Source organism: Salvia hispanica, chromosome 2 (assembly GCF_023119035.1).
Source record: "Salvia hispanica cultivar TCC Black 2014 chromosome 2, UniMelb_Shisp_WGS_1.0, whole genome shotgun sequence".
NCBI classification, from domain to species: Eukaryota; Viridiplantae; Streptophyta; class Magnoliopsida; order Lamiales; family Lamiaceae; genus Salvia; species Salvia hispanica.
In genome coordinates, this window is record NC_062966.1 from 4,590,181 (window position 1) to 4,613,445 (window position 23,265).

At 36.2% G+C, this 23,265-nt stretch overlaps 1 protein-coding gene across 1 annotated transcript; it reads left to right on the forward strand.

The window, feature by feature from the left end:
• Nucleotides 1-5,271: 5,271 nt before the first annotated feature.
• LOC125204199 (expansin-B18-like) lies at nt 5,272-7,001 on the forward strand. The gene is made up of 4 exons (XM_048102772.1): nt 5,272-5,506; nt 5,572-5,684; nt 6,031-6,224; nt 6,470-7,001. Exons 1-4 carry the CDS (start codon nt 5,329-5,331, stop codon nt 6,795-6,797), a joined length of 813 nt encoding a protein of 270 aa, XP_047958729.1. The 5' UTR covers nt 5,272-5,328; the 3' UTR covers nt 6,798-7,001.
• The last annotated feature ends 16,264 nt before the right edge of the window (nt 7,002-23,265 follow it).

Here is a 23,265-nt window from a genome sequence, read left to right on the forward strand (position 1 = left end):
CTTGAATTATATACTTTTTTTATAATCTTATGCCGCTTAGGCAATTATACTCTTACAAGAAGAATATACTCTTCCTACACCTTTCATTAACCATTCATATTTTTCACACCTGGTTGTTGATAAGTTCTTTCTTATGAATGAAAGTCTCTTTTTTTTTTTTCTGAGTCACCCTGCAATTATTGTCCCCATCTTTCGATTTTAAAGTATCTCCACATTTAAGTCTTTCAGTTTATTTTCTTTATTAACTAGTTGTTATGAACCCCCCCCCCCTCCTCGCTATGAGTACGTATCCTTGGATTATCCATAAACCTTGAAATTTTATTGGCATGATCTCATATCACAATGTTTTAAACCAAAAGTCATTGCAGTCATTGCAACTTAGGGCATTTTGCTTGTATTCAAATTCCATCGTGTCTAATTATTCTGAACCCTACCATATTGAAGTTATCATCCAGTGATAATTGGAACTTTTCAAATTGACTAATCCTCTGGATTATTTTGGTACCATTTACGGGAACCTCCTAATCAGAATTTTCTAACTCTAAGATTATGGTTAAGAAGACCCTTGCAGCCTTTCTTGTTTTTTCTCATCTTGAGTGGAGGTGACGAGGCCATTATAGTATCCACGCTTCTTGAGAGAGAGAAAAAAATATTAAGTGAATACGTGTTAACTCCAAACGCGATAAACAAAATATTAATGTCGTAAAGCGAATACGTGTTAGGATTAAAGAAGCTCAAATAGACACCAAATCTTAAGTGATGAGTGCCGATCTGATTGAAAAATAAAATTGGAGATAAGGTACTTGTTCGAAGGTACGTTAAGGCCACGATTTATTGGAGCTCCTAAAATCATCGAAGAAGCGAGAACAATAACATTATCTCTTTGTGCTACCTGAGTTACTCATTTAAGGAGCACATCAAATTTCGGGACGAAATTTTTTTAAGGTGGGTGGAATGTAAAACCCCGACTTTTCCTATTTTATTTTTGACCTTGAAAGGATATTGAATGGGTAGCCGATTGAAAGAATAGAATGTGCACAATCGATCAAAAGGAATCTTAATTTATGCATTAAAATTTTACTCGTCAAATTTTATGAAAATAATTTAAATGCAAGAAACAGAGCATAGTGGGCTTAAATTAAGGGAGTATATATATACACACATGTCAGATTAGTATTAGTAAAGCATATAAATATAGTTATTTATAGACTTTATAATTAAATGAAAGTCATGAGAGCCAAGTTTTAAATGGCTACACATATATACGCATGTAAATGCGTGGCGTCGATTTTTCCAACAATAAAAATAGGAGTACTACTTTTGATATCTGTACTGTTTCATTTTCTTTTGAGAATGTAAATCAAAAAGGAAAAAAAAAAGAAAGAAAAGAAAGATGAGTGAAATGCGTGTACAATTTCATTAAACTACATGTATATAATATGTGTACCAAGTAGATAGATGTGAATTTATAAATTGGCTTTATTTATACTTAATTTATACTTTAAAATAATAAGTGCATTTTTTTGAAAATGAGAGGACACGTGTAGTGATAAAACAGTGCATGTCTTGCACCTAGTGTTTATTTGAAACCATATGTAAGTAGTTTAGTTAGCCCACGTATGAGTATGGTCAATTATATACATACACATGAAAGCATAAAAAAAAAAAAAAAAGGAAGAGAAGAGGGGGGAGAGAAAAAGATAAAAGAAAAACGTAGAGGAAACTTCAGTTGAATAGATGAGAAAATAATGAAAAAAAGAAATTGAGAGGAAAGGAAAGGAAAAGCTCATCAGAACTCGCGTATATAGGCTATATCTACGAGCAAGTCAAGGTCAGAGTATAGAAACTCGAGTTAAAACGCACGAGGTGAACTTTTTTATCCTACATACTAATGTGGATGAAAATGTGAACTTATGTTGTTATTTAAGCAAATGTTATTGTCTTGCCATAAATAATTTGTTTTATGTGTATGAAGTCTATCTGTTTGGTTGGAACGTAAGAATCGAATTCGGGTTCAAGTGAGGGTGGTGTCCCTACTCGGATTAGTGTACACAGTGCATGTCTCCATACATGTGACCGTGTTCATTCCGCTGCGTACTAAGATTCTAGTTAATCTCGATTGTTCTTCTCTACTCTGATAATTATTTATTGAAAAGTAAGATTTTCATTCAAGTTTTGGTGATTAAGAGTTTGTTTGAGTTGTTTTCCCGTTTATTTCTAAGTGAATATTAGTCATTGTTTATCCCCTTTCTGTTCCCTTCTTCTTATTCCCCATCCCTAGTCACGGTTTCCCGGCTTTGCTATCCTTAGCAAAGTGCGGTCGTGACAGTAATGGTGTATAATATAACTAATTTATCACATTTTCCATTTAATATTATGATTTTTAGTCTTGATATTAAAATAAATATTACATATAGCGCAGTTCAAAATATCAAAAGATTCTCGGTCAAATTATAGCAAATAGAAAAGTGAAATTCACATAGGCAAAATTTATGCCGGAAATTTTAGTGTGGGAAATTTGAAAAGTTGATGATTTTTAAGACAACTAAAGATTATGGTAAATACCAAATTTTTGTGAAAGTTCATATTTCTTTTACCAATATACGTTTTCAAATATAGGTATAAGAACAATTTTCATATTGGCTCCATCTCAATTCTAACTTCCTATTTAGGGACTATTACTCTAATTATTTACACGTCAGTCATATTGGTTTTGGTTAATTTCAGGTGAATCCCTCTTGTGTGGCTCGGTCTCGTCTCCGCTGGACGAGGCACGAGCAAGACAACACATTACCTTTATATATTATTTTATTTACAACTTACACCATTACACTACACTGATAATAGTGTGGAACCACTCTCGACTAACTCTACTTACTCTACCCTTTATCACTCTCTATTACTTTACCAATTATATACTACACCTGTCCCATTAAAAATGAAACGTTTTTTCCATTTAGGTTGTCCCATTAAAAATGAAACATTTCCTAAAATACAAATAACTTTATCTCTACTTTTCTCTTTTTTACTTTACTCTCTCTTCTTTAACTCACAGACAACACATGCATAAAATCTCGTGCCGAAAAGTAAATGTTTCATATTTATAGGGACGGAGTGAGTATTAAAACTTGTGACAAACCAAATGTTTTTACTTTTCAGAGACAGAGGGAGTATTATTTTAATTGGAAAGTGCAACACGTCAGACTATCTCGCAACCCTACCTAGTCAACCCATCAACCCATTCGGGCTGGCCCATAGAGCCCGTTTTATACTCGGGTTGCAAAATAATAGCCTCAATCCTATAATTTTATCAGATTATCCATGCCGATCTGCGGGTTGGATTGGCATCCAGGTCAAATATGCTCTTTATTGAGAATCTAGAGCATGATATGGGTTTGTCCTTAGGCGCCGCCGCAATAATTTTTAAAATGATTTTTAAAAAACTTTTATTGTTTAATTTTTAAATTTTTTATTTTCAATTATGTAAATTTTGGTTTTGTAATTAAGTATTTAAATAAAATGTGTTTTAATTAATTGCATTTTTAAATTGAAGAAATAAAGTGGTGGAGTTTCATGAATAGTTAAAAGGAGATGAATAGTTAAAAGAAGTGATGGTTGAAACATAGAGGGTTGTGGGTATAGTCTCTTAAATAAGAGAAATTAATTTTCTTATCTCAAGAAAGGTAATTTTATTTCATAATCCTCGAAGAAAAATAATGTGGACTTTGATGATAATGTGCAAAACTGGCTTGACTAAAGCTTGTGATTATGGTGGTTAGGATTTCGTATACCTTTAATAGTAAACTAATTTGTTTTCATTTAGTAAGTGCCAAAAAATCATTATATATATTACTTAAATATCTATTAAAGAAAATAAATTATAAAGGCAAGATTCGGCCGGTGGGATTTCCCCGTCACAAAGATATATTAATTGTATCCAATTGACTGATCGATGTTAGTTAAGCAAAGCCAAAAAATCCCATCAGTATGTTAATTATAATTGATATCTAAAACAATTTTCAAAACACACAATACACCAAAATCATAAACGATTAAATAATGCAAATATACGTCATGTGTTTTCTCTGTTATCATAGATTGAATTTGGGCCGTTAAATGAACAATGTGGAAAAAGGAATTTCAACGACCAATTAACCACCATCAACAGCAGTTTTGTTGGAATCTCTCATCTTTTAATTTATTTTGAGAGGAAAGCTTTGGAAGATTATAAAAAGGGCTATTCCTGCCGACAAATTACATAATCTCTTGATTAATATTGTATCAAGTGCTTTTCATTTTAGTTCATAATTCCGAAATTGATTTTATATTTTAAATATAATGCGAGATCACTTAATAAAAGAATAATTAATTAACTCCAATATAATAATTAAATAATAATATTTATTTAAACTAAAAAAAATATAAAGAGTTTTAGACAGAGCCAAAATAGAAAAGTGTCACTAATGAGACAAAGGGAGGGTTAATATATTACTCCCTCCGTCCACGAAAATTTGTCCCAGTTTTCCATTTCCGTCCGTCCCCCAAAATTTGTCCCACTTCACTTTTACCATTTTTGGTAGTGGACCCCATATTCCACTAACTCATTCCTACTCACATTTTATTATAAAACTAATACTTTAAAAGTAGGACCCACAACCCACTAACCTTTTCAACTCACTTTCTATTACATTTCTTAAAACCCGTGCCCGGTCAAACCGGGACGAATTTTCATGGACGGAGGGAGTATTATTTAGAAGCTGATATAGCCCCGTAATTCATGATTCAATAATTGTTTTGTATATAGACATGAAGAGGCTTACATCAGTATATATTTTAAATATACGTCATAAAGGATTAAAATAGCACAATTTGTAACTGCTTGAGATTTAGAAAAATATTTCTGAATATTATTGTAAATATCAACAACTTGAGAAATTAATACCATGATATTTTGTAGATAAAGTTGCCCGTATATATTTCAATACCATCAGAATACAGCATGATTACAAAACTAAATTTATTTATATACACAGAATTTTTTGTATTCAATGTATTAAAGTTATATTCTACCTTAGGTTTCATTGTTATTTATCGTCAACTTAGGTCGATCCTCATAATGAATATGTGGAAGAAAATACAAAACAAAGATGTCAATTGGAAACGGCCATTGATCTGTGACAAAATGTGATGTACGTATGCATAATTTATAGCCTTAACTTTTTCTAATGCAAAAGTTGGTGCTATATATTCAGCTATAAATATCATCATCGATCCACTCATACATACACTAAAATAAATAAATCTTACACTTCCAAATATATCCGTGAAATGGCAGCGAGTTTAGGTGGTGAATTATCTAAGCTAGTAACATATATTAGTATAATTGTATTGTTTTTCATGTGCAAAATATGCGAAAGCTCGAAACGCAACTCGTCTCAGAAACTTTTGCACTGGTCCTCTGCGGCGGCGACGTGGTATGGAAGCCCAAACGGGGCAGGAAGTGACGGTACGTATATATCGTAGAAAATGGTGTGTGAATGAATTTGAATACGATGATTGAATTGATTGCAGGAGGATCATGTGGTTACGAGAGCCTTGTTTCGGAAGCTCCATTTGCTTCCATGGTGACTGGAATTGGGCCATCCCTCTACAAGTCTGGCAAGGAATGTGGAGCTTGCTACATGGTACATAATAACTTGAAACATAAATATATACTCCCTTCGTTTCTTCATAGTTGAGGCGGAACTTTTCGGCACGGAGTTTTAGAAATGAATGTTGGGTGTGTTAAATAAATAGATAAAAAAGTAAGAGAGAGGAAAGGTAGAGAGAATAAAGTATAAAGTGAATAAAGTAGAGAGAATAAAGTAAGAGAGAGTAAAGTATGAAAGAGGAAAAAGTTACCATATAAGGAAACGACTCAACTATGAAGAAACTACCCGAAATGGTAAAATGACTCAACTATGAAGAAACGGAGGGAGTACTTTTTGTTATGGTTACTGTATAATTAATACTATTTGGTATGGATATCAGATTAAATGTAGGAAGCACCCATTATGTTCGCGTAAAATGGTGCGGGTGGTGATAACGGACTTTTGCCCGGGAGGAGCTTGTCTATCTGATGCTGCACATTTCGACCTTAGTGGAACTGCATTTGGCGCCATGGCGGTCCCCAGCCAACAAGACAAACTTCGTGATGCTGGCATGTTACAAATCCGTTATGCTAGGTAGGCAATTAGATTACTTCAGAACCGAGACCAATATCAATTCGTTGATTCATTAACATCAGTTGGTATCACAAAATATATCAGGTCATGACTCAATATCAGTTTGGTTATTTATGAATATAAGTAGGGTTTTGTAATATTAAAAGTCATCAACTGATATGTTTTGTGAAGTTAACTGGCAGTAAAAAATCAACGAACTGATATGGTTCTTAGTTCTCAACTGATTGTGATTGTGGTACTGGTAGGGTTCCGTGTGACTATTCGGGGAAAAAAGTAGCGTTCAAGGTGGACTCAGGGTCGAACCCAAACTACATGGCGGTAGTGGTCGAGTATGAAGAAGGGGACGGAGACCTTGGACGGGTGGATCTAAAGCAAGCATCGAGTAGCGAATGGCTAGAAATGAAGCATTCATGGGGAGCAGTATGGAAGCTCGACCCGGGATTCGAGCTCCATCCTCCGCTTTCTATTCGCCTCATTTCTCAACATTCACTCCAGACTCTTGTTGCTAAAAATGTCATTCCAATTGGTTGGCGTGCTGGTGCAACTTATACCTCCCTTGTTAACTATCTTTAAAACTTTTATATCACTATGGCTTCTGCTGCAATTTCTTGCATCTGGGATGCACTTCCCTATCATATGTATTTAAATTATCATCTTTGCCAACCTCAGTTTCTTTTCTTTCTTTCTTTGTTTTTTTTTAAGGCCGAGAGCTAAGAATATGATTTGTCATATGTTTGTAATTATTCCAATATATCTATCTATCTATATTTGGTGACAGAATCCGCTCCATGATCTACGTGTGTCGCCTACTTGTTTTTCAAATGGTTAACAATTGCACAATCGTGTGATCTATAATTTACAAAATTCAAGATGATAATCATATAATCGGTATATATTTGATTTAAGAATCAAATAAGATATCATAATTTAGTAGTATATCTAATTTTTTATTAAAATTTTGGATTTTATCGTTTGAAGTTTATAAATAAGATTTGATATCAGCGATGGAGTACAAAATTTTAATAATCTGTTATAGATAAAAGATACTACTCCTCTGTCCTAGATAAGATGATACATTTCTTAGTCACCACGGGATTTTAGGAGTTGTTGGTTATGTGTTTAACTGAAATGAAAAAGAGTGGGTGTAAGTATTAAATTGAATGAGAAAAATAGTTGAAAATTTAATTGGAGTGAGAAAAAAGTGGCGGTTGAGTATATTAATTGGAGAGAGAGCGGCGACAAGCATGGCGGTCTTCCTTTCCATCACTCTCACGTTACTTGGTAGGTTACTCACTATGTGCTGGCCGGCAATCTCACCCCAATTCACTGGAGGGGATACTCGTCGGCGGTTAATTTCAAGCCATTGACAAACACGAATTTTGCGGGTTTTTAAGAACTAGATTATGTTCTTAAATTGCATATGTTATACATTTGGTATTTTTGACGTGTATGTTTATAAATGATAGAATAAGACAGAAAAATGTGCGAAAGGGCTAAGGTAAAGCAACCTCAGTTCAAGCCGATTTTCCCAGCTATGTGGAAGTCCAATCACTAATTAATTAATATCATTCTCTTCGTCTTCGAAAGATCTTCGCGTGGATACCTCGCATGACTTGATCGAGTTCTGTGGAGAAAGTTATGACTATTTTACGAACATTGCACATACAGTCAAAGCTGGCGAAAATTAAGCGGAAATTCAAGGAATGAATAAATTATTGCCCAAATCTTTCCTTATAATTGAAGGATTCGAAAATAATATATTTTCAATTACTTGAAGGATACTCTTTACCATTCTAAACTTTTTTCCAGCCTATAAATACCATAACCTAATTCATAGAATTCATCTCAGAGCCTCCAATCCTTCTCTACATATTCTTCCATCCCATATTCCACACATATATTCCTCCATCTCCCATTGGAGCGGAGCTCTGCAGATCTAGGCAAGAGAATACTGAAGATTGAAAACTCAACTTTGGGTTCTATCAAATTCTTTCATGTCTCGTACTTTAATTGTAGTTCTTACTTGTCTATGAGTAGAATATCTTTTGTTGAATTTTTGGTGAATATATTCAATTGATTTTCCTTGTTAGCACTTGCAATTATTTCATTTATCCTTGTGCTTTCTATGTTCAATTGATTAGCTACCTCTTGAATACATGTTAGTAATTTAAAGGAGACTTTGATCTTAACAACTATTCTACGGTTTTCTCACCTCGTGAGGGGTTTAATCTAGTACTGTGACCGACTTAATAACTTTGAAGACCGTCATTCAAGGAAGTCGATTGGAGAATAACTCGTGATTGTGTTTTTGGATCCTAAAATTCTACATTCATTCGCCTACTTTGTATTATATGGTTTTATGCTTTATGTTATTTGTTTACTTATTTCTGTGTAGTTTATAAATCCAAACAAAAAATCTCGTGTCTCTAGATAGTATATGATGCTTAGTATATGGTAGTCAGTTGCAATCTTATTATTTGTGTTCGATATTCCGGTACTGACCTTTAGCTATACCAGATCTACCATGTATGCTTGCAGATATTTTTAGTGCTAATAAATAGTGCATCAAGTTTTTGGTGTTGTTGCTGGATTGTTTAAGTTGATATTATAAAATAGTTGATAATACTAATTTAGAGTGTAATATTTTGTATAGTTTATTTCTGTTTTGCAAGGGTTGGCCATTGCCTTCTTCCTTCCTTGCGGCCGGCAGGAACTGTTCGGGCCAGCGTCGAGGCTACCCAAGTTAGTTCTGGCAAGCTGGGTAGCCACCTCATCAGATGCGCCGTCGGATAAGGCTACTGACCTCGGCCGTTTGCTGGTGGACCTGGAGGAGGATGCTTGTAACGCCCCACTTTTTGAACCCTAATTTTCGAACCCTAAAACTTATGCATTTAATGCTTTAATGTTGTGAAGTCTGTGAATTTATTATGAATTGTTATTTGGTTTCTGTGACCTAATTTGAGTTGGAGTTCTGAATGTGTGTTGACTGAGTCAACTTCGTTGACTTTGTGACGTGGTTGTTTGAATAATTGATGCGGGGCGCATTTATTTGTTTTGGAATAAGTGATAGCTTGTTTATGAGCTCGAAATTGTGTTGGAAAATCACAGTGTGATTTTAATTAAATCATTTCCTTGAGGAATATTTATTGGACTCATTTTCGTATTGATTCCGATAAATTAAATAAATAAAACAAATCCAATCTTGTGAAGTATAAATTGTGGGCTACACAATTTAATTAAAATACTAAAGGATATTGAGACCAAAATAGAATAACTCCTACACTAAATAATTCTAAGAATATAAAGGATCTTGAGCGCTGATATCTTCTACCTTTTACCGTGATTTTACCCCCAATATTTCCAAAATAAAATTCAATTCAAAATCAGTCAAAGTCAAATTAATTGTGAAATCAATTACTCCCTCCATCCCGGAGTATTAGACTCACTTCTTTTGGATACATGATTTAAGGAATTGATATTTAAATAGTTAAAGTGGAGAGAGTAAAGTATGAGAGAGGGAAAAAGTAGGGGAGAGAAGAGAGAAAAAAGTAGGTGGGGAATAAAATAAGATAGATACTTTTTGCTAAAAAAGGAAATGAGTATAATATGTTGGGACATCCCAAAAAGGAAAGTTGGTCTAATACCTTGGGACGGAGGGAGTACTTTTTTTTCACTTCCTCACGCTACTAACCGTCCTTCCACTCTTCAATCTGCTCCGAAAATAAACCTCCAATTATCACTTAATTCTAATTGATTGAGAATCAATTGCCTCAATTGCTCACCCTAGAAACGGTTTTATATACTCTACTTTCTCACCGACACTTTCACACCAAAACACAATCTCTCCATAGTTGAAAACTCTCAAACCACTCCCAATTGAGGAAGAAGACGGCAGAGGCTTCTCCGGCGGTGCAAAGGCCTCAATTCTCTTCCAAATCCTTTTTTTTTTTCACCACGAAAACTGGGAACCAAATTTGGAAGGGAGAAAAACAGAAGCTTCGATCTTTTTTCCTAAGCCGATTTATTCGTTGAAGATATACAACTCTTCCAACAAATTCTAATGCCATACTACTACATTTGTCACTGTCTTTTTCCCACAATCTGAAACCCATCTAATAAATCAAGTAATTGAAGCAAACCCATTAAAAGATCAAACTTTAATTCAGAAATTTAGAACATGCCTGCGGGGTTAATCGGGGTTGTTTCGGGAGTTCTAGTTCCTGTTCAAATGTGTTTCAGAAAGGGGATGAGTCTGATGGGTTTTGGAACTCCTTTTTGTTCGATCTGTTCATTTGTTTTGGGAAGAAAAGGGAGTATTTGAATTCTTTTGTTATACTCTTTTATTTATTGAATTTTTTTTTACTTTAATAGTGGAATTGGAAGGAGGTATATGTTACAGAGGGAGTATACAGTACGTGTATATTTTGTGGGGAGTATATTTTGTTCCTCAAGTATTATTTTATTACTCTACTTGTTTACAAATGGGATTGGGAGTGTACGTGTTTTACTTTTGAAAGAGGAGTATGCATTTCTTTCTTTAGTCCACTTAATTTAATTGGTTTGTGTTTGTTTTGATATAAATTGTTGGAACGTGAGCGGCTGGAAATAATCGAAATACCTATAAGAACTTGTAACCTTAATCGAGAAAATAATTGGAGACATAGGATGCATGCATCTTATTTATTGCTTGATTCCTTGTGTTGATCTATGGGTGATTTTAATTTCTAAAGGTGAATCCTTGCAAACGAGCCGAGATCGTAAGGGAAAAAATTTAATCGAGAATTAAGCAATCAAGGTGGGCTTTCTTTTAAATAAGGACAATGTCCTAACTATTTATCGATGGGAATGAAATGAGAAAATGTTTGTCATGCCGTATTTTGTTTTAACGTGCCTATCTGAAATGGCTAAATGCCATTAATATTTACATCGAATTCGGATCCTTGTAGGGCCACAAACCCTACTAAGATTAGTGTACACCTATGGTAGACCCTGTGTCAGCGTACGGGTTGGCCGGTCTAGTGACTTGGATTGTGGACATAGTCCATGTCATGTATGAGTAGATGTGGTAAACGTCTATGGAAAAATGACAGATCAGCCGACTCTTTAAAAGTGGAAATGAATTTTGAGTGCCTCGGACCTTTCTAAAGTTAAACCCCGATGGTTACTTATTGATGGCATGATAAATATATATTTTTTATAACTGGTTTTCGGTATAATGTCATATATTTCGTTGTTGGTTTGACCTTGAATCTATTTATATTTTGGAAATTGAGACTTGAGATGTTTTGGATAATGTCAAACCGTAGTTATTCTTTTTAAATATTAATTGCTTGTCACACTCTTTAAATGAAACCCTAGACCTTTTCTTCGTCCGTTTTTAAGTTCTTTTAATCTCGATCGCCTGTATTTATTAACCCTAAAGGGCGGTCGTGACAGTTTGGTATCAGAGCCTCAGTTCTTTCCGCTCTGGACACAAGACTCTTTTTGATTTATATTCTACCCTTGTATCGATAGACTAAAGTGTTAAACGTCGAAGGCTCAACACCACAAATCGTCACGCCCAACCACGAAAGAAGAGGTAAGAATATATTTTGGTGACTTCTGAAATGAATTATTGAATTTCTAGAATTTGCGATCGGAAAATTTTATCCTTGTGAAAATGGAAGTTTTGCCTATTGGAAATGTGAAGTAAATACTATGGCTTTTGGAAAATGTTGTGAAGATACGAACCGGGAAACACTATGTGAAATTGTAATTGCTTTTGTTTAAAATGAAACTTGATGGCGTTAAATGCTACGGATATTGAAGTACGGATGTGAATTCGTATTACTTGATGTTGAAATTTGTTATTACATGTTCGAACTGCGAAATTTACCTGAAGAACATACATGTTGCTTCTATGAACGATAAAAATTTTTATGCCTATGTGGTTGAAATTGCATGATTATGAAACTGTGAAATGCAAAGTATGAATACGTGTGTAGTTGCAATTTTGTAATTGGTGATACAGATGGACATGAACTGCATGATTTATGAAATTTGATTCGATAGATGATGGATTGACTGAATGTTACTATTGACATGATTTAATATATTGCTTGTGTTATGCAATGAGACACCAAATGGGGTATGTGGATAAACATGTTTAATTATGCGATATGTGAATGACGTGTTATGTGGTGATAATTCATGATCAATATCGTCTAGAATCACTATGAAAGTGAAAATGTGAAATTCTTCGAACTTTGTTGCAAACGTATAAGCTATGTGAAGCTTTAATAACATTTACGTAATGATCGAATATACGTTAAAGTACGAGACTTCAAGCTATGCTTGAAAATATAGAGCGCCTAAGAGGTAGGCTAGACTGAATGTACTAGAACTCAGTGGTAAGTTGACAATTGCAATATCACTTTCCAAGGTGATAGAACCAACGAAAACATATATTTCAAAGTATGGTGTATCTTTACAATGGCGAGATCATACCTAAGATCTAATAAAATTATACGGTCTTGCATAACATGCCAAAGCGGTGACGCGACACAAATACGACGATTCTTATGACACATTAAGATGATGTGGATAATTGCAATGTATTTCGAAAATGACGATACGGCATGCCAAGAACACTTTGAAGATACAACCATCAAAAATAGTTATTAGTCGTAACTACACAAGAATCTCAACTTGGAAATCCACAGTTTCTTAGAACGATGTTACCATGTTTCGGTTTGCGAAAGATGAACGAGGGAGTGCGACCTTAATAGCTAGAACGAACGATTTTAATCAACAGTACTTACTTGGATTCTAAGAAGTTCTTTTTTGGACCTTTCGAATCACTATGAGCTCTTGTCTATTTAACACCTTGACTGACTCATACTTTGTAATTGATGCCCATTATTTCTTTTCCTACATCGAGTCATGACTCACTTTAGTTTTTGGTTTGCCCTTATAACTTCGGAAACTTTGATTGGTTGTAATCTTCCTAGATTCGTCGTTCATAAGAAAAATATTGTGACCCTGTGAGCCTTCACCATTGAACTTCATTCCTAAAGTTGCTTACAGATATGTTTTCAATAGAATATTTTTCTTTGAACTTTTATTCAGTTTTCATTTTGTAACCATGTATGTGGGATGTTCTTTCTTATGGAAGTGAAATTCTTTTTGATCCAGTCCACTACATGTATCGTTTCCGTATTAGAACTTTTCATTCTACAAAACGAAGTTAAGGCCTACATTTTGTACTTTCTCTTAACGGATTAAATCTACTTGATTCTTTTCAAAAGTTTCCTTGATGTTGGTTGTTTTCACAAACTTATGAACTCATTGATGTGATTTCACTATTCCATATTATGATGTCGTTGAACCATGATCATCGCTGTGTGACAACTGCCTACATTTCTAAATCCTCATGCAACTGATCATTTCTGGCCCTGACATATTTTAACCATCATTCATTGATATCTAGACCTTTCAAATTTGGTCTTACAACTGAAATATCTTATTTGGTAGCCTATTGTGGGAGCTGAGATTTAATTCGATTTCATCCTATATTCATGACCTATCTTATGATCTTTCAAGCTCTGTTGGGATGACCCAAACCAATTGTTATAAGTTAGTGCTGAGATTCAAAATAAAAGTCGAGCTGAAATTGTAATTCTTGTTTCCTTGAGTGATTTTGGAACTCTTCCAATTTAAAGACGTTTTAACGGTGTTGTTATAATTTGAAATCGGTCCATATCCAAGTTAAGACTGTTTGATTCAATTTTGAGTTCTTAATACATAATCTCAGTTCTTGATGCGACATTGCAAAGGAAGGCGAAAGCTTGATCTTTTAAGATACACGTGGGAAATAAGTTTTACAGACAGATACGCGCTGAAATGATACACCGACAAGAAGTATAGGCATGACCCATAGAACGAGACGAGAAATATTTCGCATTTACGAACTGCTTGTAACAAGCTGCTAAGAAATTGAATGTCGTGTTTTCTCGAACTTGCTCGAACGTAGAAATTTCTATGGGAGAACTTAAGTTAGTCGCTCAAAACTTACAAGTCATGGAAATGGAGGATATCGATATAAATTTAGGAATGGACTGGTTAGCTACGAATTTTACAACTATTCGGTGTAAAGAGAGACAAGTAGCCTTACAAGCCCGGGGGAAGGAACCGACAGTATACTATGGAATCTCGATGAACCGGCGAACATCTATAATCTCTGCATTTCAAGCTAGTACGATGGTGAGAAAAGGGCATCCTGCTTATCTTGTCTAGCTACAAGGAGAAGAGAAGGGAGAAAGAAAAGTGGAAGATGTTGTCGTTGTACGAGAATTTCCAGATGTTTTCCCAGAATCTTTGCCTGGACCACCGCCAGATCGACAATTGGAGTTTTACAATCGACCTAGAGCCAGGGTCAGCACTTGTGTCTAAGTCACCATATCGAATGGCGCCTGAAGAACTCAAGGTACAACTTCAAGAGCTTATGGACCTGGGTTTCATTAGACCTAGTATCTCACCTTGACGTGCTCCTGTGCTTTTTGTCAAGAAGAAGGATGGATCGATGAGGATGTGTATCGACTATAGAGAGTTGAACAAAATGACTCTCAAGAACAAGTATCCACTGCCGAGGATAGATGACCTGTTCGATCAACTCCGAGGAGCCGGTGTGTTCTCAAAGATGGACTTGAGGTCTGAATATCACCAATTGAGGATTTGAAGGGGGGACATACCGAACACTGCTTTCCGCACAAGATATGGTCATTATGAGTTCGTTGTAATGTTGTTCGGGTTAACGAATGCACCTGTAGTGTTCTTGGATTCGATGAACCGAGTATTTCACCAACACTTGGATAAATTTGTTTGGTGTTCATAGATGATGTACTAGTCTACTCGAAGAATGAGAAGGTGCACGAGGAATGATAAGTCGTATTCTAAGCCTTGGTTACTGGTCAGTATGTCGTGAAATGCATGTATTATCTGCAAGTCAGTAGGAGACGATTCAGGTGACGCAAGTGAAAAGAGCGCTAGAAGGGTGCAATACTGACCAAGATGCATGCCAGAGAAAAGGCTCGAGATGGAGAAGAAGGATAGCTGGGGTGATCATTAACAAGGGTAGAAAAGTCAAATCGTGAAGGAAGTCTACCCTAAAAGCAAGGGCAAGCTCCCTATAAAAGAAGCCACTTGGAGAGAGAAAAGGAGTTCGGTTGGGAGTTCGCAAGTTCGGTTCTCATACACACTTAGTAGAATTCTCTCTAGAAGATCAGTCCTTCAGCATTGTCCAATCTCTCGTTCCTCGCCACAGCTATGGTCACTTGACGTCCAAGAGTCTGCCGGAGAAGTCATCGCTCCACCGTTCCAGCCAGTTTGTCGGAGTAGTATAGCAGTATCACCGCCCGGAGTGGCAAAACAATCGTTATTTGCTTTTTAGTTTAATCTTTGCCTGCTTTCTTCGTTGGATTTGTTGCAAACATTTATCTTGGTTGCCTTTTGAAGTACTTAGTGAAGATCCAACGTTTAAGCTATGAAATTTCTATTCCGAATGTCTCTTTGGTTTGAGTTTGCTTCATTCTGCCTAGGAAAGTTAGATTTAGTTATCGCTTTTAACTTTTAAATGTGTGTATGTATTTTCTTCGAGTAAGCTAGATCTGTGGTTGTTGATCGAATTTTATAGTTATGTTTTAGTCTGAGTTTTCATGCATGAGTGATGTTCTAGATTTGGCTTACGCCCAGTCCACAACATGGAGTAGCAGGAACAGACTTTGACGGTAAATTGTCTAAGATATGACTTGCAAAGCAAGGCATGTCCCCAAAACGAAATGGGCAGTTCTCATCATCGATCGGACCATGTTTAACAAGGTCCTATTCCTTCTTTCGGGCCTACGCATTCCCGCGAGGTGTGCCCGGCGCGATCGTTTGGGATTGAATTCCCTCCATCGATAAGTAGTCCAAAAACTCGGCACGAGGTCTTTCGCCTCCGCGATCGATCGCAGCTCTTGATACGTTTTCCATGATGCATCTGGCAAATAAGCCTTAAACTCCTTGAACTTGTCAAAAGCTTCGACTTAAAACGCATCAAATAAACATATCCAACTTTGAGTAATCATCAATAAAAGTGATGAAATAGCGAAAGCCGCTCTTGCCTCGGTTGACATTGGTCCACACACATCAGTATGAACGAGTTCTAGTTCTTCCTTGGCCCTATTACCTTTCACTCTAAAAGGTCTCTTGGTCATCTTGCCTTCCAAACAGGATTCGCACGTGGAAAACGATTCAGTATCTAGACCTTTAAGAAGGTCTTGATCCACGAGTGTTTGAATCCTCTTTTGGTTGGCATGACCAAGTCTAAGATGCCATAAGTACGTTTCGTTCATTGAACTTGAAGGTTCTTTCTTTTCTTTGAAATTTTCGATGCATTATTGAGTTCTAATTTGCAATCATTATATTGTGTAGATACGATCGTGTGCGCATTGTTTTCCACGATACCACGACGTATATATAAGAACCATCTTTCTTAATAACACAACTCGCTATTAAAAGAAATCGAATATCCATCAAAAACCAATTTAGAAACTGAAATTAAATTTCTTCTAAAAGAAGGCATCAACAAAACATTCTTCATAATAAAAATCTATCACTACTAAAACGCAAATAAACGTTCTCCTAATCGCAACGTCGCCACTTTAGTAGCGTCGCCTAGCCGGACTTCGATCTCTCCATCATATAGCCATCTTGTCACCTCGCATTGGAGTCGTGATCAAAACAAATATGACTGTAGCTCCTGTCAATAACCCAAGTATGAAAGGTCGCCAAACACGACTCAACAACCAGAGCTTGGTGCATACCTCCGTAGCCTTGCTCCTTTTAGGGCAATCCGCTTCCAATGCCCCTTCTCTCCACACTTGAAACACTTTCCGGTTTGCTTCTTTCCCTGACCCTCCTCTCTTTTCTTCCCTTAGCATCTTTAGGGTGCGACCTGGTTTGTCACTTTCTTCTTTTCCTCGCAAGGCTGTGCCTAGCCCCGCAGGAACGACATGTGACGAACTAACCATCGCAGCCTTAGCTTGGTTCATGATCTTCCCGCCGACCGAAGTTCTGTCAACAACTCAGCAAAGGTGTAATTCCTTTTGTTCATCTCAAAGTTGAGCTTAACCGCTGGAAGCTAGGGGGAAAACTCCGAAGGATAATAGTAACTGGGACTCGGCATCAATGACGCCTCCCAAAACCTCAATTTGATTGAGGTGGCTCATCATCTCGAGGACATGGTCCCTCACGTACGAGCCTTCCTTCATATAGACTTGCACATGATACCCGAAAGGCTTCGAGACTTAGCCGTTCGATTCGAGTACCAAAAAGATTCGTGAGATTTTCTATAATCTCGGGTGGCAGCTTGCCATGGCGCATGCTGATGTCTGACACTGTTGGACATGGAGGCCAACATATAACACTTAGCTATCTCATTCGCCTTGTGCCACCGTCTATACATTCACAAGAACTGCGCGGCATTAGCCACCTAAGACCGGGGGCCGAGGGAGAAGTGAGCCACAAATTCCGTAATTATCACCAGAGAACGATGTCCAAATTTTGTTTCCATTCTATGTAATTTGGCCTCGAAGTTTGTTTTCTTTAAGAATTGCGTAAAGAGGATTGAGTGACATGTTGACGATTTTAGTTGCACTACAAAAAAACAATAATATTTACTATTTTGTCATAAACTTATGTGAAGAAATCGAGTAGATTAAACCATAAAAATTTTCAAATTCTCACAACCGTAAAATTAAAATTTTGTACCCTCAAGCACGCATTAAAAATTTAACATTTTTACCGGGTCACAACACCGACGACGTCTGCAGGCAAAGACGGCATGGCCGCCAAATGTCGCTAAGCACGACCATCGATTTAGCATTACGTAATCTGCTTCTACAACACATTCCCATAACAATGCTCATGTGTTGATATCAAGACCAAGCTATCTCGTAAATTCCCGTTTGAACTGCCAAACTTGTAATTTCTTAGGATTATTGTCCCCACAAAGACGTGGCTATAATATTGGAAATTACTTTCTAGTTCATACTATTTACATTTGAGAAGTCCACCTATATGAACTCGCTTATTTCTAGATTATTGTCCTCTACAAAGATGGGTGGCGATAATATTAGAAATCAAATATAAGGCTGTGGACCAATCGATGGAGACCATATACAAACTTAGTCTGTAATTATCGATTAGATATTTAAGTTATGGTTTTTCATTAATTATCCTTAGCCTTAGTGCAGATTAAAGGTTTAATTAAATTCTGTTGGTATTTAATTTACCGGATAATTAAATTCTTTATAATCTTTTAAACATCTTATTAAAGGATAATTTATTAATTACTAAAGTTTAATCCATATTCATGTCTTCTATAAGATTTTCTAACATAAATAATTATTTATATCTTTACTGACATGAATAAATAAACTTTCTAAATTAATTCCTTATTAAGATTGGGAAGAGAATATATTTTATTGTTTAATGAAATCCTACATATCTATCCTTATTAGGATTCTAGATATATAATATAATTTAGGAAACTATTTAATTATTGTCATCTATATCATCTAGGATATGAAATATTCATAGATATAGAAAATAATCAAATTATTCCTAAAATCTAGGGAAATCTTCCCAAAATATTTTATTTCAATTAAATAATAATATTTTAACGATTTCTATTAATTTAGGAATTAAATAATCAATAAAATAATATTTCATCGCCTGGGCTCCCACTGATTGGTCAGAGTGCCTGAGACCGCCGATTCTTGGTCACGCGCGGCGCACACGTAGTCTACTCGTTCGTGTTGCCGCGGGCCGGGATTGCTGCGCGATCTCCCCACTCGCTCGATAACCCTAATCGGACGTTGTCAAGGCTGAGCTTGCCCGGGCGCAAGCGCCGACGAATCGCACGTCTCTAGGGTTCCAAGATTTGAGTTCTTTGTTTCGATAGTTCTTGAGATCATCATGCATAAAAATAACAACTAAAAACAAGAACATGCTTCGAAAACAAAAACGCATGTATGCGTGAATTCCCTTGAGAATTTAAATCCAAATAATGAGAGCCAAAAACTGGCTCTGATACCAATTGAAAGGGTTGGCAGCGTGAAGCGCATTCACAAATCAATTACATAATAATCAGATCTATTTAGCGGATTATTTAGAAAAATTCTATTCGCGTAATTATCTCACGTATCATGCTGATAACTCAAATAATAACATGCTTTAAATTAATAGAAACCTAAAACATGCTGTTCTAAGGTTCAACCATTATACCTTGATGATTCTCCAAAGAATCGAAGATGGCTAGCACCTTCTCCTCGTGAAGATTTTCAGTACAAAACCACGGATCTTCTGTCTGGTTCCCGGACTCGGGTGGTGAGTGATCTCACCAGTCTACTAGGACTTAAATAGAGAAGAGGAAATCCTTTCCCTCGGAGGAGAGAAAATTTCGACTACTACTAGGAGTAGGGAGCCGAAAATTTTGAGAAAATAATTAGTGTATTTTACTGTCTCCTTTATTATACTATTTATAATAAGTCACATGTGGGCCCAGACAGAGGGATCTATGGAAGGCTTTGGATATGGGCTCCTCGATTAGCTTTTTACTAATTAAATTAAACTCAATTTAATATAAGCTTAAAATTGGAATATTACAATGCAGCCACTACAGAAGTATCTGCATCCTCCCCATCCAAATCCGAAATTATAAGTACTTCGGGTTTCCAATAAATTATATTTATTTCCCGCGCTTAAGATAGAAACATCCATTAATTAATTATTGTCTGCTATGGACTTAATTAATTAATATCTTATTTATTCCAAGAGAGGACTCAGCAAGAAACTCTTATTTATTATTCATAGAGTAATTAAACTCCAACTAGCTAGGTTTCGAATAATAAAACCTTATTTCAAGCTTCTCTTGAGGATGTTATCAAACGAGACTCACCTCGCGCACGATTCAACATAATAGCAATCCTAGCACCGCTAGATATTAATCACCACTACCCAATATACCAGGCTTATTGGGTTGCGAAAAACCCGCACCATTTGGTAAGTCAAAGTAGTGCATAATCAATACCGTATGCTCAATGCTAACGTACATTGATTGAGAAATAATTTACGAGACCTCGTCTTTCAGTAGATAGCATAAAGACTGTCTCGTTTGTTAGATCCATTCGGTGCTATACCACACCAACGTCATCTTATTTCAGTAAGGCTTAGAAATAATCGACTACTGACATTACAACCTTTCACGATAGGTAGTCTAAGCCTATCTAGGTTGTGAAATCATTCTTTTTCTTTGTTTAGAACTGACCGTGTTACCTTAAAGTGGACGACGCCCACAACCGGTCTACTAAAACAAAGACTTAGACTTTGTTAAATTACTTATACATTTAAATATGCAATAAACATCCATTAAATGTAAAATATAACAACATTATGACAAAAATAATCTGTTTATTCATTTGGAAAATAAAATGAGAGTTTTAACAGTATTCAATCACTCGAAAGGTGATTTCTAGTATACAAACTCTAACAACACCTTGTCCCCTAATTTCACGAACACAACCACATGCCTGTTATTTTCACGCCTACTAGTCAGTAGAGTACCACCTTTATTTCTTGCCTAGGTAAAATCTCAACCCAAGCGTGGTAGCTAACCAAAAACACCCAGGAATGTCACCGCAGTTATCCGAATGTGTCCATCCTTGTGGGATTCGACCCTTACCTCCATTATATTAATCAGTAGAAGTGGGTTGAGGAATATTTGTTTGATACCAGGTTCCGGTTATCGTGCCAACGACTCAGCTAGGTCGGGAATCTCATCCTGATCAGTTGGATACACTTTCAAAATATACGTTGACCGAGAGAAAACCTGCGCTTTCAAGGAACATCTGCGAATCACTTTGGATACGTTGAGGACCGAGAAACTGTACGCCAAATTCAGCAAGTGTGAGTTCTGGCTAAAAGAAGTAAACTTTTTGGCCACATTGTGTCCTCAGAAGGAATCCGAGTGGATCCCGCCAAGGTCGAGGCGGTACAACAATGGAAAGCTCCTACAACACCGAACGAGATTCGGAGTTTCCTAGGTTTGGCAGGATACTACCGAAGGTTCTTAGAGGGATTATCAAAAATAGCGAGACCAATGAACAAACAACTCAAGAAGGGAGTAAAATTTAACCGGAGTGTGAGGCGAGTTTCCAACTTTTGAAGGAGAAGCTAACTAGTGCACTGATTCTAGCCGTGCCAGAGCCTAGAGTAAACTATGTGGTATACACGGAAGCTTCAAAGGTGAGACTTGGATGTGTATTTATGCAGAATAACAAAGTGATTGCCTACGTATCCCGACAAGTCGAACTATCCAACCCACGACATAGAGTTAGCAGCAGTAGCACACGGCTTAAAGATTTGGAGACTTCATCTCTACGGAGTTCGATGTGAAATCTTTACAAACCACAAAAGCCTAAAGTGTTAGGTTTGGTATACTGAAAAGCATGTTTCGAGCAAGTTTCGCGCGAATAGAATCTTGCTTGTATACGTAAAACTCTACAATCCACTTTTAACCCGATTCAGTATTATTCGAGCAGTCTCGCACGAATAGAATCACTATTATTATTACATTGTGTTTGCTTGTGCATTTATAAGATGTTTTACAAACCTTTAAATGCATAAGAAGTAAACAAAGTCTAAGTCTTTTGCTTAGTAGACCGGTTGTGGGCGTCGTACACTTTAAGGTAACACGGTCAGATCTATGCAATGCTTTGTAAAAGAAAAAGAAGAATTTCACAACCTAGATAGGCTTTGGCTACCTATCGTGAAAGGTTGCAATGTCAGTCCTGCATATTTCTAAGCCTTATTGAAATAAGATGACATTGGTGTGGTATAGCACTGAACGGATCTAACAGCAAGACGTGTCTTTATGCTATCTACTGAAAGACTAGGTCTTGATAAAATACTATTTCTTAATCTACATATGTTAGCATTGAGCATACGGTATTGATTATGCACTACTTTGACTTATCAAATGGTGCGGGTTTTTCGCAACCCAATAATCCTGATATATTGGGTAGTGGTGATTAATATCTAGCGGTGCTAGGATTGCTATTAGGTTGAAACATGCGCGAGGTAAGTCTCGTTTGATAATGTCCTCAAGAGGAGCTCGAACAAGGTTTTATTATTCGGAAAACTGGCCAGTTGGAGTTTTATTACTCTATAAATAATAAATAAATGTTTCTTGCTAAGTCCACTCTTGGAATTAATAAGATATTAATTAATTAAGTCCATAGCAGACATTAATTAATTAATGGACATTTATATCTTAAGCGCGGGAAATAAATAATAAATAACGGAAACCCGAATTACTTGTAATTTCGGATTTGGATGGGGAGAGTTCAATATTACTTCTGTAGTGGTTGCTCGTAATATTCCAATATAAGCTTATATTAAATTGTGGGTTCAATTTAATTAGTAAAAAGCTAATTGGGGGAGCCCATATCCAAAACCTTCCATAGATCCCTGTCTGGGCCCAAAAGGAACTTAATATAAATAGGAGAATAAAGGAGACATAAATCATTATTATTATTACTCATAATTTTCGTCCCCCTCTACCTAGAGGAGTTCGAATTTCTCTCCTAATTGGAGAAAGATTTCTTCTGTCTTCTTTATTCGAGTCCTAGTATTTTGATAAGATCAGCCCACCCTGATATCGAGATACAGTTCGGGAACCAGAGAGAAGATCCGTAGTCTAGTATTGAAGATCATCACGTGGAGAAGGCGCAGAGCAATCGACGATTCTTTGGAGAATCAAATCGGTAACTCTAAACCGTAGAAATCATGTTTAGGATTTAATTTCTATGAGCATGAATTATTTGCGTTCTAGCATGCAATTATCTGTTTAACATGTGAATTGATTAATCGCATAATCGGTCAAATAGATCCTACGTCTGATTTATTTGTTTTGTACAAGTCTTCCGCTGTGCAAGGGGCACCAAACCCCAACAATTGGTAT